This window comes from Leptonotus elevatus, chromosome 20 (genome assembly GCF_054856555.1).
Source record: "Leptonotus elevatus isolate MCC_2025b chromosome 20, RoL_Lele_1.0, whole genome shotgun sequence".
In the NCBI taxonomy this organism is placed as follows: domain Eukaryota; kingdom Metazoa; phylum Chordata; class Actinopteri; order Syngnathiformes; family Syngnathidae; genus Leptonotus; species Leptonotus elevatus.
The window spans coordinates 15,593,933-15,608,932 of NC_141258.1; the positions used below are offsets into that span (position 1 = coordinate 15,593,933).

The window sequence follows — 15,000 nt, forward strand, 5'->3', positions numbered from 1 at the left end:
ACGCAAGATGGAGGAGACAAAAGCTTTTAGAGAAGTGGTGTCCGAGTTGCCTGTTTTCGCTGACAGTGAGGACGACCTAGAGATGAGTGGGGAAGAAGTGGAGGTTGGGAGAGCAGCAGACTCTGGACATTGCTCTGAAGAAGATGAAGAAGAGATGGATGTTGTTGATGATGAGGAAGATGAGGATGAAGCTCAAACTGCAATAAAAAAGACAGTTAGTGAAAGGGGAGAGGAAGCACAAGAAGAGCTGGGTAAATGCATCTTTTCAGTTTCACAATTTTGTCATGTTTAAATGTATTTTAATTTTATTTTAGTTGGATTTTCACTGTCAAATGATTTCAGTCAGCAGGGATAATGCCCTCTTAAGTAGTGTAGTGATAAAAGTAAATATGCACCTAATTGTAGGTAGGGCTGGGCGATACATATGGCCCCAAATTAATATCACTGTATCAATTGCATCCCTTCACGGTAACAGTACATATAATATAAAATTAAGGTAAAAAATATTTTTAATTAATAATATCTCATAAATTATTCATTTCTGGATTGTTTTAATTATGCAGTCCATTAGAGAAGCTAAATGGATCAAATAAATAACAATGATGAAACGAGTATTAATTGGGATATTCTGATATTTTAAGTGAAAACACTGTACAACAGGCTTTCAGTTTTGTTTTCTATAATTCATTCAGATATCTATGTCCATGGCTTAATTAGCCTTGACCTATTCTGTTTTCAACTGTAGTAAAAAGAAAGCAAGTCTATTCAATGAGATTAATCAGATCAAAAATGTCAAAATTAACATTCACCACGCAAACAAAACAGCAAAAGTGTCTTTTTTTTAATTCTTGTATCCAATAATGTTACTGAAACCATGAAAATGTCTCCAATGTGTGAGTAATAATAAAGGTTTTTAACTTTTTATGTTATAAATGATTGTTTATTATATTACGGTAGTATACTCTCAGCTGACTTATGCAGTTACGTTCCGCTTTATTTCAGGCTTCGGGTGCTGTGTATCGTTCTGCTTATTTTTACTCCAGTTACTTATGCTTATTTTTACTCGGGTTGCACCATTTTAGTATTGACAACTTCTTTTATAAAGGAAAATTACATAATCTACGTTCATTATGGAGTTTGTGACACAATTACGGTAGTTTGTTTGTCCTTGAGTTCACTTGATGGAACCTTTTGTTTGGATCTACAGGGGCTCTGCGATGGAAAGACTGTCTGCAGCAGATGGCATCTGAAGCATTTTTACGCCGCCAAGAAGCTATGCCCAACCTGCGAAAACTGGTTTATGGTTCAGGTATCAAATAATAGCGTTTTTACAGGCTTTAAGCTGCAAATGAAAAAAATATATAATTCACTGGTGTCAAAACATATCTCCGAAATCGTCACTTTTCAGGAGACCCCAAAAACTGTTTATCGGCCTTTTTCAACACTTTAGATTGGTCAATAATTCGTAGAAATAATACAACTGACCAAAAGTATAATTTTTTTTTAAATATATGAAATTTTCCAAATTGTGACTTGCGAGTTTTTGGACCGACGCCAGCGATTCATATTTTCAAATTCATGCATTCATCCTTTTACATAAAAAATCGGATGAAATGCTACTATGCTATCACCCACATTTATATCAAGATAGTTATGCTCAAAGAAGAATGCAGATATATTTCTGATGTTTTTACCAACATTTGTCTCTATTTAGTAGCTGAGGGAAAAGAGGACGACGACGATGATAGTGATAAGGACGAGTTGGGAGGACTCTTTCGCATCAACCGCCCTCAGAAGAGTAGAATGTTTCAAGCAAATGCTCTTGATTGTTCACATTTCAGCCCTGATTCCTCCCACAACTGGGATCTGGAGGAGGTAGTATTTTCGCCACACATAAATGCACTAATATATAATTTCTGTGAAAATGTAGCTGAAATGTTTTGCATTATTTATCCAGATGCTGAACTCCATTAGGGATTGTTTTGTAACGGGGAAATGGGAGGAGGACCAAGATGCCGCTACGCTCCTGAAGGAACATGGTAAATAGAAAAGTCCACTTCCACAGTCCTGATCCATTACCTCTGCAATGCAATTAAAAACAAAAATACCATATCCAAATGTTGTCAATTATCTTAGGCTACGTACACACTGCAGGTCTTAATGCTCAATTCCGATTTTTGGGAGAAATCCGATTTTTTTTTTGTGTAAGCGTTCACATTACCTATTAATTGCAACCTCAGTCTGTCTGCTGTGTGGATGTAATGCATCCCCAAAGTGACTTGTATGCGCAGAAAAAGATACATCACTCACAACGCTGTGTTTGCGGAAGTAAATACGTATGGTCCAGCGTGTCTGGGCCAAGGACTTTTAAAAGTCCGTCGTCGGGGCTCATATTTTTACCATCTCATATCAACAGAGGAGTGATGCGGGAAGGGGGAGAAATAATATTTTGTGAAAATAAGCGAGCCAGTTCGAGCACCTCATCTCACGGAGACCTGTCCTTTTTTTCCCCCCTCCCTAAGGATGACGTCACGTCATTGCCGCGCGTAATAAATGAGCCGTCTGTGTGGCTAAATTACTAAATCACCACCACAAATGTAATCTTTATACTTGATGTTTCAAGTGGGATTAAATTAAAGTCAAATATAAAGTCACAACTGTTACTCGAAACAACTTTGCCGATTTACGTACATCTCCCGAGCCGTGCGGACCTCGCGGATGCGTCGAGCATAAATCAAGCTTAATGCCCCTGCCTGCGCGGCGTGCATATTGGACTTTTGATGACGTCGAGTTCAGATATATGCGTTCAGACTGCGGTCGCATTGCAAAAATTCGGATACATGTCCGATCTAGGACCATATATGAAAGTGACCCAGGTCGGATATGAAAAAATCGGAATTGAGCCGTTCAGACTGACATTAAAAAAGTCATATACAAATTGCATTTGGGCAAAAAAGTCAGATTTGGGTCGCATTTGCCTGCAGTGTGAACGTAGCCTTAGTTTTTCTCAATTATTCAAATAAAAGTATCCCAAGATGATACCTTTTTATATGGGTGTACATCAGCAACGGTTCAGATCAAGTAAACTGAATATGCTATTCTTGACTTTGGAAATTAAGAAAATGTTAAAAATCTAATATTTTGCAGCCCTTGCCGATGAGCTGAACATCACATGATCAACCCCGATTGTTAATCATGTCGATTGGATCTGGACAACCCTAAACCTTTTACATGATGTCGGAGATTTTTAGAGCCGGAGGCGGCTCGACATAATAAGGCTGCTGCCTCCAAATTTTATATGCAGGAAAAAGCTTGGATTCTTTTGTGTTTCTTATAGTTAATCTGACAATTAACAAATGCATCTTTCATGTAGATGAGATGTATGGAGATTTTGAAGATCTGGAAACAGGCGAAGTCCACAAAGGAGAAACTGGGGCACAGGATGATGCTGAGGTTTGCTTAGAAAGTTCATTACTAACTGAATGTCAATTGGAAAAGTATTGTCTTTGCCATCATAGCCACAGTTATAGAGTATTATATAAGAGTATTACATTTCTGTCTACATCATAAACGTTTTGAATTTAGCAATCAACTCCTTTTACAAAATGTTTTGTTATTTATTAAAAAAAAAATATATATGACCAACAGAATAATAATGAGAGTGATGAAGACGATGACGCTGAAGAGACTCCAATGAAGGTGGATGATGATGAAGTCCAGAAAAACAAGCGTTTGGATAAAAAAAGGAGGCTGAAAGAGAGGTTTGATGCCGAGTATGATGACGGCGATGCCACTTACTTTGATGATCTAAAGGAGGAGATGCAGAAGCAGGCAGAGGTATTTGCGCACATTTGCGGAATTTCATCTCTTTGACTCAAACTGTTGCTTTTAGAGATGAATTAGGGAATTAGGGAAAATTAGGGATGTGCGAGTACAGATACCAGATTTCATGGTTTCAGTACTCGTGACGGATATGGATACCGGTCCCGCGTTCTTGTGGCCATTTTTCGGTCAGGAGCTGTCAGGATGGAGCAAACGTTTTGTTCCATCTCATTTGTTTTGTTCTGTTTAGTTCGTTTCCTGTGTGTTTCCTTATGAGGTAACACTTGTTAATTTCATTACTTCCAGCAGCGCCATTTCGGCGTGCGTTATTGAGATTAAGTAAGTACTCTTGTTGTGAGTAATATTACCTATTATCTGTGGTTCAATCTGTGTTATATATGTTTATATATATATATTTTGCCGTGTTTAATTGCCTCGTTTACATTTGCCGTGTCCTTAATTGCCTTAACGTCCTCGAGCTGCGGTGCTAAAAAATAAACGGTGCCTATAAATATTCAGTTGTACTCAACAATTTAATTAGCTCTGAAACGCAGACATATCTTTGTATATTGTATATCGTCATTGACCACTGAGCAGCCTTCCACACACTAAATAGCTTGAGAAATTCTTAACATGGTAGATAATACTAAATTACATGAAACACTATTGTGTTAAATTGAATTCTTTGCACTTCACTGTATTCCTTAAAAATAAGTTGTACAACCACATATGACTGGGCCTTTTTTTTTCTGGCCACTGGATTATTTGTTGAATCTTATTTATCGGAAAAAAAAACATTTTGTGTGCTCTTTGCAAAATGACTTATGAGCAAGTTGAAAAAATAAAATGGCCGTTGATTCTATTCAATTTGAACGAAATTTGCTATAGTTGGGATATATATGTCTTTAAAAAAAAATATATTACCGGTCATTGTTTTTTGGGAAATTGTATGCATTATAAGTATTAATGGTATCGATATCGGTGAGTACTGAAGTTTTGAGTATCGTATCTGTATCGATCTAAAAAAGTGGTATAGAAAATCCCTACTTAAAATCTTTGTAAATTGTGAAATGACTCTTGTTACCAGCAGTTTTAAATTGTAGAACATAATATTCTCATACTTTAGTTGTTTGAATTTTGATGATTATGGCAGAAAGACACAAAAATAAAAGTAAAAAGAAAGTAAAAGCCTTTCCACAGTTTGGCTTTAGCCCCAGGTCCTAGCTAGCTAGCTCCCTAACTAGCTCCAATGGTGCTTGTTTACCTGCTAATGAGCTAGCTAGCTAGCATCAGGGGCTAAAGCCAAACTGTGGCAGGGTTTTTACTTTCTGGACCTGGATTTGCCACCTCGGGTGTCTTTCTACCATAATCATCAAAATTGAAACAAATAAAGGCTTGAAATACTTCACTTTGTGTGTGGTGAACTGATGTAACAAGTTTCACTCTTTCAAACAAATTATTGAAATAAATGGACTTTTCCTTGATGTTCTAATTATATGAACAGCACATGTATTTTTCCCATAGCTAAACAGGGCAGAGTTCAAGGATTTGGATGACGAGACAAGAGTACAGTATGAAGGTTTCCGACCAGGAATGTATGTCAGGTTGGAGATCTCCTCTCTACCTTGTGAATTTGTCACAAACTTCGATCCTCACTATCCTATCATCCTCGGTGGCTTGGGCTCCAATGAGGGGAGCGCTGGATACCTACAGGTATGTCCAGTTGATTTACATCTCTGACGAGGTTTTACGATTATTTTTTTTATTAAAGTACATTCGAGCTTTCAAAGGATTACATTTTTTAACCAGATTAATCATATTTTAGTATTTCGATTAATCACTTAATTAAAAAGGCTTTTTATTAAATTTTTTGCTCACCAAATTTGAAGAGCACCTGTTATGTATGTATTCTTTCGACATTTAATATTATGAGGACATCTTCAACATTTTTGTATCCACTGCATACTTTCATCCTCTTCTTTTTCAAATCAGTTACTTTGCAAAATTTTAATTGAGAAAAAAAAATTACCCCAATATTTTCACATGAACAAATATACGGCCACGTATTATTATTTTTTTTTTCAGAGGGCAGGGGTGTGGTGGTGTAATATTCCAAGAAAAAAATCGCAAATTTGCCACTTTTTAAAGTGGCAAATTTGAGACTTAATAAAGTGGAAAATTTGCAAGAAAAAAAACTCAGAAACGTACAAGAAATACAAATTTTTCCCTGAATATTGCCCTCACCCTCTAAAATATATATATATGCCGTCGTACAAATATTCTGAATGTCATGTACAAACATTTATTAAATGCCTTACTTTAATAAATGTAGTTATGTTTAGTGCTCAAACACTTGCTACCGTTAACGTAACAATCCGCTGTCAAGCTAAAGGATCATCTGCTGTCAAAATTAATTGTGATTAATCTGCATTTATACATGATTAGTGCAAAAAAAAAAAAAATATATATATATATATCTAAATATATATTGTGATTCATCAATTGAGTTAACGCTTTAACTTTGACAGCACTAAAGTACATGCGTGTGTGTGTTTCTCTTAGATGAGACTGAAGAAACATCGCTGGTATAATCGCATCTTGAAGACAAGAGACCCACTCATACTGTCGCTCGGCTGGCGTCGCTTTCAGACCATCCCCCTTTACCATATTGAGGATCACAATGGGCGACATCGCCTTCTTAAATACACACCACAGCACATGCACTGTGGTGCCTCCATCTGGGGTAAGTTGAAACTGTACAATACTGTGCAAATGGACAAACTCCACATGATGCATTATCAAACAGTAGGGTAGAAATAACATTTACCATATTTTAATCCAATTCAGCCATAATTATGGCTCCCTCAGATTGGCTGTGAGCAATCAATGGGCTCTTTGCACAAATCCACTACTTCCTGAACTCAGTACCACTGACTTTAGTAACCACAACGACAATGGCCAGACACACCAGGATTAATCAGTTTGTCCAATAATGAAAGACAGGAAATGGAGTGGTATTGAGTTCAGGAAGTAGTGGATTTGTGCAAAGAGCCTATTACTAATTCTCCTGATCTGAACTCATCTTAATAAAAATTCTAACCCCCCCAAAAGAATAAATCGAGACAGATTTACATATTAAGAGAAGACCCTACCACTTCAAACCTCGGCCTTCATTGGAGACTTAAATTAGTTATTGCATCTCCTAATTAATATACGGAAATGCTACATAACTAGGCGTGGCATTAAAAAAGAGACAGGCGTTTAATGTATTTGATGATGAATACTAGGGGTGCAACGCTAACAATTTTCTGGACGATCCCCGATCTTTTAAAAAGTCTGACCTGCCGATCCAGATTTTTGCCGATACTGATTTTTTTCATTACAAGCAACATATACCTTTAGTGTTCCAATCTTGAAGTGGTTCTCTCAAATAAAAATGAAAATCCTATTAGTCATCTCAGTAGAACAGGACAGTGGCTAACTTTTTCAGACCTCTGAGGAGGGAGATGAGATTGGTGGAAAAGATCATTTTATTTTTAAGGGATCGGCCGATCACCGATCTTCCAAAAATTAAGGAAATCGGGGCCGATAAATCGGCAGGCCGATCGATCGGTGCACCCCTTATGAATACCATATCACAAAAGCAAGACAGTTCCTTTATCTTGTAATACATTATCTCCAAACTACTGAGAACATGACAAAAACATGCATATTTTCTCACTTTTCTCTGTAGGTCCAATTACACCGCAGGGAACAGGATTCCTGGCTCTGCAATCGGTTGCAGGAATTAATGTAAGTAATCTATTTATTTTTTATCGATTTAAAAAAAAATAAAAACTTGTTGCTGAACTTTAAAGACTGTGTTGTGTGTCTTCAGCTTGTATAAAGGTCACATTGGTCATGGATTCCCAACCATCATTTGGTGCAAGTAACGATTATTAAGAATCAATAATTCTGTCGATTGTTTTGTCGATTTAATCAATGAATCGGATAAAATAAAAATGTCTAATCAAATTTCATTACTGAACTTACGACACGTCGGATGAGACGGATGGGTTTCATGTGGTTTCATGCGACTTATTGCACTTTTTTTTAATTTATTTTTTATATACCTCAATGGTATAAAGTTTTTTTGTTCTTTGGCTTTGTATTGCCACATATGAAGACAATAGAATTGCACATAATTCAGTGTGTGTGTCTGTTTTAGAGCTGTCAAACGATTACATTTTTTAATCAAATTAATCACATCTTAGAATTTTGATTAATCATGACTAATCACTAGGCTTTTTATCAACATTTTTTGCCCGCCAAATTTGAAGAGCGCCTGTTATGTGTTAATTCCTTCTACATTTAATGTTATGAGGATGTCTTCCACATTTTTTGTTCCACTGCACGCTCTCTTCCTCCTCTTTTTCTAATCAGTTAATTACTTGCATAATTAAAAATGGGAAAAAAACAGCCAATGTTTTGGCTAGAACAAATATTCTGAATATCATACGCAAACATTTATTAAATGCTTTACTTTAATGCATGTAGTTATGTTTGTTGCTCAAATACAACCTGCGCTACCTTTAACATAACCATCCGCTGTCAAGCTAAAGGATCATATGTGGTCAAAAATATAAATAGTGTGATTAATCTGTATTAAACATAATTAATGCGATCATTTTTTGTGATTAATCAATGAGATAACGCTTTAACTTTGACAGCACTAGTTGTTTGGTTACAGTTTTATGTTTAGACTTCAGACACTTGGACGCAACAAAAATTTGAACATTGAACTGTTAATGTGTTCAAATAAAGATATTAAGAACAATTAAAGTGCATGTTTTATATATGGTACATGGATACATTTACTCATCTAGTATATTTCTCTGAGGAAGAAAAAAAATACACAGTTAGGGTATGGAAAAGTATGGAATTTTGAAATTCCAAATGTGTAGGAAGTAGGAACCTTGCAACGTTCCTCTGCATTTCTTGGTTTTTTCTCAGAAACAGCATTATTTGTTTGTCTGTTATGTTCGGGGATTGGGCTCACCACTCTATAACTTAAATTTTTTTAGGTGTGAAATCAAGATGCTGCTCGTCTTAGTGAACACCCATTTCAGCATTCTCTCTTCGTCTTAGGGCATCATGAAGTATTGTAATATATCGTTGCTGCTATGTCAAAAACACTTATGTCCATTTTTTTGTTGTTGCTTTTTTAAAAAGTTTTTGGCATGCCTGCATTCCAAAAATGGACATAAGTGTTTTTCACATAGCAGTGACGATATGCAAACTGATCCATCTCCCTCATATGCAATAAATAGGCCTGTCACCATAGTAAGAGTAAAACACGCGTATGGTAGTACTTGTACCTGTGGCTTAAAATGTAGTGTTTGGCGGTGGTATGATAAACTATCTAGTATCTACGGCCCCTGGACCTTTTGAAATCACAGGGACAACTGTTCAGTGTTTCAGTATTTTACGCAGAACTTATTCCTCTCTAACGAGGAGCAGAACGTGGCAAAATTCACAACAGGTGTTGTGCTCCATGACTCAACCATTAAATTCCCTGGTTCAATTAGAATGGAATTAATATCACCTGTAAAGTTTTTTGGTTCATTAACTTTTTATGATTTGTTTAACTTTTTATTGGCAGTGTACTGAAAGCATGTTTGCCTTTCTGTGCAGGGCAATTTCCGTATTGCAGCAACAGGAGTCGTCCTGGACCTAGATAAGTCAGTGACGGTGGTTAAGAAGCTCAAACTCATTGGCTACCCATACAAGATCTTTAAGAACACCTGTTTCATTAAGGTAGGAGCTTTTGAATACCTCTTGTCTATCTGTATTGTCAAATACAACACCCTGTCCCTCCAAAGTATAAAGAAAAAAATACGTACTGTAGGCTGTTGTGACTTCTCCCTTCCTGTATGCAGGGTATGTTCAATACAGTGCTGGAGGTGGCTAAATTTGAAGGGGCCTCTATAAGAACAGTGTCTGGCATCAGGGGACAAATCAAGAAAGCACTGTCAACGCCACCAGGATCCTATAGAGCCACATTTGAGGACAGGCTACTTATGAGTGGTGAGTTTGTCCTACTTTTCCGTTGATGTATATGACAAGCAACGTGGCAGGATTTCCCAAAAATAAAAATCTGTCAAAATGCCAAGTGTGGTTGGAAAGGCCACTTCAACCTGAGTGTAACGCAGCACGAATGTTGAAAATCCATAGGGGATTTTAGAGCGGTTTTAACCCTTTCATGCACAAATTATGATGCCTACATCAGGATTTTTTTCCTCAACTGTTTTTGTTCTCTTTTGACATGACAAAAAAATTATCACCTTCATTTTTTTTTTTTCGTTCATTTTTCAAGGAGTTGGTGACATGTCCACTAGGGTGGATAAAGTGCATTTTAAGCAACTGATGAAATATGTTTGTAAGAAAAGAGTAAATAAATTATGTAAACACTATAGAAAATGTCTGTTTGATTTTTAAGATCGTGTTAACATATTTCAAAACTACTACATGTACTACTACATGTATTGCAAAAACATTTACCCAAAGAGAAATTAACTTTTTATGAAATAAGGATAGAAATTTTCTTTTTTCTGGCAACCATTCATCATCACTGCCGCTGTCATCATCCCCACTTGAGTCAGATGGTGTTGCTTGACTATATTGTAGGTTTTGCTAGCATGTTCTGCACCTGACGACTACAAAACATAAGGATAAGGGGCCTCATGTACGAAGACATGCGTGGCTTTCATACTAAAACACGCCGTATGTCCATTTACAGAAAACGTTGCATGCACAAAACAATCCAGATGTACAAATCCATGCGTACATACAAGTCTAAGAGCATTCCTTTCATACATCTCAATCAATGCGGAAATGTTAGAGTACCAGACTCCTCCCTCTCCACGCCCGTACATTCCACCTCAACTGGTTCCTCTCAACGTGGAGGAGTAGCGGCTCGACGCTGAGTCCCTCCCGGATGACCGAGCTTCTCACCCTATCTCTAAGGGAGAGCCCGCGGCTACCCTGCGGAGGAAACTCATTTCGGCCGCTTGTATCCGGGATCCTGTTCTTTCGGTCACGACCCACAGCTCGTGACCATAGGTGAGGGCAGGAACGTAGATCGACCGGTAAATCGAGAGCTTTGCCTTTCGGCTCAGCTCCTTCTTCACCACAACGAACCGATACAGCCTCTGCATCACTGCAGACGCTGCACCGTCTGTCGATCTCCCGCTCTAACCTACCCTCTCTCGTGAACAAGACTCCAAGATACTTGAACTCCTCCACTTGGAGCAGGATCTCATCCCCGACCCGGAGAGGGCACTCCACCCTTTTCCGACTGAGGACCATGGTCTCGGATTTGGAGGTGCTGATCCTCATCCCAACCGCTTCACACTGGAGATCACGGCTTGAAGAAGCCAACAGCACCACATCATCTGCAAAAAGCAGAGATGCAATGTTGAGGCCACCACACCGGACCCCCTCAACACTCCGGCTGCGCCTAGAAATTCTGTCCATAAAAGTTATGAACAGAATCGGTGACAAAGGGCAACCTTGGCGGAGTCCAACCCTCACAGGAAACAAATTCGACTTACTGCCGGCAATGCAGACCAAACTCTGACATCGGTCGTACAGGGACCGAATAGCCCGTATCAGGGGGCCCGGTACCCCATAATCCCGAAGCACCCCCACAGGACTCCCCGAGGGACACGGTCAAACGCCTTCTCCAAGTCCACAAAGCACATGTGGACTGGTTGGGCAAACTCCCATGCACCCCCAAGGATCCTGCTGAGGGTGTAGAGCTGGTCCACTGTTCCACGGCCGGGACGAAAACCACACTGCTCCTCCTGAATCCGAGATTCAACTTCCCGACGGACCCTCCTCTCCAGCACCCCCGAATAGACCTTACCTGGGAGGCCCGTACATAAATATGCAAATTAGTTTAAACAGGGCTTGCGTGTGGGAATGATTACGATGCATGATAAGATAATCACAATATAAAGCATGAGGCACAAATAAAATAAAAACATTGTGAGCTGGAAACACTTGAAAATAATATAGAAGCCTTAAAAATTATGATTTTTGGCAGGCGGTCAATGGAAGTCGATAACCTCCGTGATGAAAATGCCTTCGGAGTATGTTGGCTGTTGTCGTTAGTGGCTGAATGCTGAAGGTGTATCAGATTGTGATTGCTGTGGCTTTAAGTGAAATTTAATACAATAACATAAGACAACCCTCCGCCGACGCTGATACCGGATGAATGGCGTGTTTAAGGAACATCTGATTGTGATCGTAGAGGTATAAACTTGGAAGAACCGCCCCTCCCCCCGCGCGCCCCACAGTGACAATATTGCGTGGCATGTCCACCGCCGATATAGAGAATAATGCGCTTGTTTAACGGGCATAATTTTGTCATTGATCAATTTGTGATTGGGAAAACCTACTCACACACAACCCACCCATTCCCCAAGCAGTCAAGATGCTTTCAATGTCACAGTTAAACTAAATAATTCAACGGCCTGACCTTTAAAGCAAAAAATAAATAAAAAATTACTGCAGATAAAGTATTTTCAAAAGCAACGAAGTTACAGCAACACTAAGTTGTATTATTGTCACAATACAGCTAATAAAGTCCGATTGAGTCGACAATCGCCATTCCTTCAAATTACAAAATCAATACTTGGATATTTTAACAATTATATTACTCCTTAGTTGTTGCTTGATGTCCCAATATATTTTTACTTGCAAAGGCCTCCTAGAATATAAGGAATAGACACTTAATTCCTTCCTTGCACGTCACATCTGAACTTCTGTCGGCCATCTTTTATTTTTATTTTTTGCACTTACAAACGTTGACCACTGGATGGTATTGTATGTCAAGACTACACTAGTGTCCACTGGAGTGGCTAATGGCCAACTGTGGCAAAATATTCATTTATATAGGAGAAAACAACATTTTAATAGCTGTCCACTGTAGTAACCACTATCCGTGAAAGTGTTTTTAAGTGCCAACGGCATCGGCATGTTTTTTTTCTCTCTCGAAAATTCCACCAAGATGGCGGCTTCTTGTCATGTTGCCAATATGACTGCTTCCTGTACAAGTATCTGAAAGAAATTTTAAAAAATTTCACACGTGTCTGACATTTTTTGGTTGATGTACAGAAAGAACAAGAATTACAGCACGCTTAATATCCACTCCTCCTTAACACTACTGAAAACAACCAGTTTTGGGTGGTCCTATGTAAACATACCCTTTGTCACCCAGCCACTCTTTTACGGGGCCAATGGGCTTTTGTTATCTTGACAACCAGTTGGTGGCACTAAGTGTTTGCAACTGGAGAAGCAACTACCTATTCATAAACAACCCAGAGTCACCGACCACAAGTAAAGTGGGAGGGTTAGCAGGCCTCGCTAGCCTTCTAGGTCGTCCGCCCATGGATCGGCATCGCTAGTGCACAGACAGGCATTCGTCCAATTTGCCGCCACCCCCTCTGTTTTGTGTCAGGCGTGGATCCACACAACATAGCGGGGCTAGTCTGCTTGCAAGGCGGACTGGTGTCCAGGTCATCTGGAATGACGGCGCTCAGTGCTTGCATAGTGGAGGTGGGCCAGACAACTGAACTGGTTAAAACGTGTTTCACACTATATCACAACAATTCAGTTCTAAGTTGTTCTCTGTATTTGCACGTTTTCAGCACTTATCTTCAAATACATGTATTGTAGTACAATCATTATTTGAATAATTGATTAATCTGCAGATTATTTTGGGGATGAATCAGTAATTGTAAAACCCTGTTATCCTGTGTGACAATTTTGCAGATATTGTGTTCCTGCGCTCCTGGTATCCAGTGTCTGTTCCACAGCTCTACAATGCTGTCACATCTCTGCTGCTGCCTGTGGGTCAGAAGGACAGCTGGTCAGGAATGAGGACCCTGGGGCAGCTCAAACATGACCTGGGAGTCCGCAACAAACCCAATCCTGACTCTCTGTACAAGGTAGAGTAACACTGTGAAATGATAACTCATATGCCAAGTAGGTATGGGCCTTCGATTTTGATGGTATTATAACCATGAGCAAAAATATTGTGGTATCACGGTATTAAAATCACAGCTCTAAAATGTCCTTTTAAAAATATCTGGGTAAATAAAAACAGCTTTTTTTCATTCAACACATTCTATTTAATTTTTAAACAAAATATAGAATATTTGGTACATTAACTATTTCAAACTCAAAAACTCATTTGTACGCTTAAGTTTTTTTATGCATACAGAAGGCTTTGATACAGCTTCTGACATGACGAAGTTGCCTAAAGCAATGGTATTTATTACAAAAAACGGCCAGCAGGTGGCAGCAGAGTATAAGAGATTAGCCAGGGCCATGTTGCAACAAGCTCTTTTTCCCAGTGTTATCATCAGGTTTGTGAATTATGATGAAACTTGGCTATATTCTAATGCTAATTGCTGCAAAACGTAAACAGATACAAATGTACTTTTTTTCCTGGTGATAAAAGAGACTCTAATCTTTCTTTTGGTAGGTTCCATGTTTTTATAGCAATAGAACATCATATTTTGTGGACCTTGCAAAATCTAAATCCAGTAAAACAGCCAGGAGCGAAGGGAATTGCTTCAGTGAAGATGGCTGGGCGTACCATACTGAGTTTAAATAAATAAATGTTGACATTCTTCTTGTTTAAATTTTTCTTAGCAAGTCACTGTGTCCCATCACTGTTCCATAAAGCGAAAGCAGTGAGTACCAAGACGTTCAACTGTATCTTATATACAGGAAACCTGGACCTGGTTGAAGACTAGCAGGCATGAGAAACCAGTAGACTCAAATCATCTTTCAGTTCAGCCTTTCAGATTCTCATGCCTGCCAGTCCTCAAGCAGGGCCAAATTTCCTGTATGTAAGCAATATGTCGGCAGAAATGCTCCCACGCAGACAGTCAAGCAGAGCGCTTACCGAACAAAAATCAGTCAAAATACAGTAAAACAGCCGGGAGTGAAGGGAGCTGCTTCAGTGAAAATGGCTGGTTGGGAATGAGTTAATAAGTGCTGATGATTTTTAAAATGTCAATGGAAAAGTTAAAGTTTAGTGTAGAAAATGTAATCCTTTTTAGAGTTGATGGTTTTGAGTAGTTCACCAGAAGTAACCCTAACTCTGAATCTGCTTCATATCAGCCT

At 38.7% G+C, this 15,000-nt stretch overlaps 1 protein-coding gene across 1 annotated transcript in view; it reads left to right on the forward strand.

Moving 5' to 3' along the window:
* Positions 1 to 15,000, forward strand: part of bms1 (BMS1 ribosome biogenesis factor) — a 28,034-nt gene that overhangs the window by 12,255 nt on the left and 779 nt on the right. Inside the window, exons 10-22 of the mRNA XM_086065218.1 lie at positions 1 to 251; positions 1,208 to 1,309; positions 1,715 to 1,875; positions 1,958 to 2,039; positions 3,374 to 3,453; positions 3,649 to 3,837; positions 5,347 to 5,535; positions 6,385 to 6,565; positions 7,556 to 7,614; positions 9,496 to 9,618; positions 9,741 to 9,888; positions 13,639 to 13,814; positions 14,998 to 15,000. The exon at positions 1 to 251 is cut by the window's left edge and continues 249 nt beyond it; the exon at positions 14,998 to 15,000 is cut by the window's right edge and continues 159 nt beyond it. Of these exons, the coding sequence (XP_085921344.1) occupies positions 1 to 251; positions 1,208 to 1,309; positions 1,715 to 1,875; positions 1,958 to 2,039; positions 3,374 to 3,453; positions 3,649 to 3,837; positions 5,347 to 5,535; positions 6,385 to 6,565; positions 7,556 to 7,614; positions 9,496 to 9,618; positions 9,741 to 9,888; positions 13,639 to 13,814; positions 14,998 to 15,000 (1,744 nt within the window). The remainder of the gene's footprint in view (positions 252 to 1,207; positions 1,310 to 1,714; positions 1,876 to 1,957; positions 2,040 to 3,373; positions 3,454 to 3,648; positions 3,838 to 5,346; positions 5,536 to 6,384; positions 6,566 to 7,555; positions 7,615 to 9,495; positions 9,619 to 9,740; positions 9,889 to 13,638; positions 13,815 to 14,997) is intronic.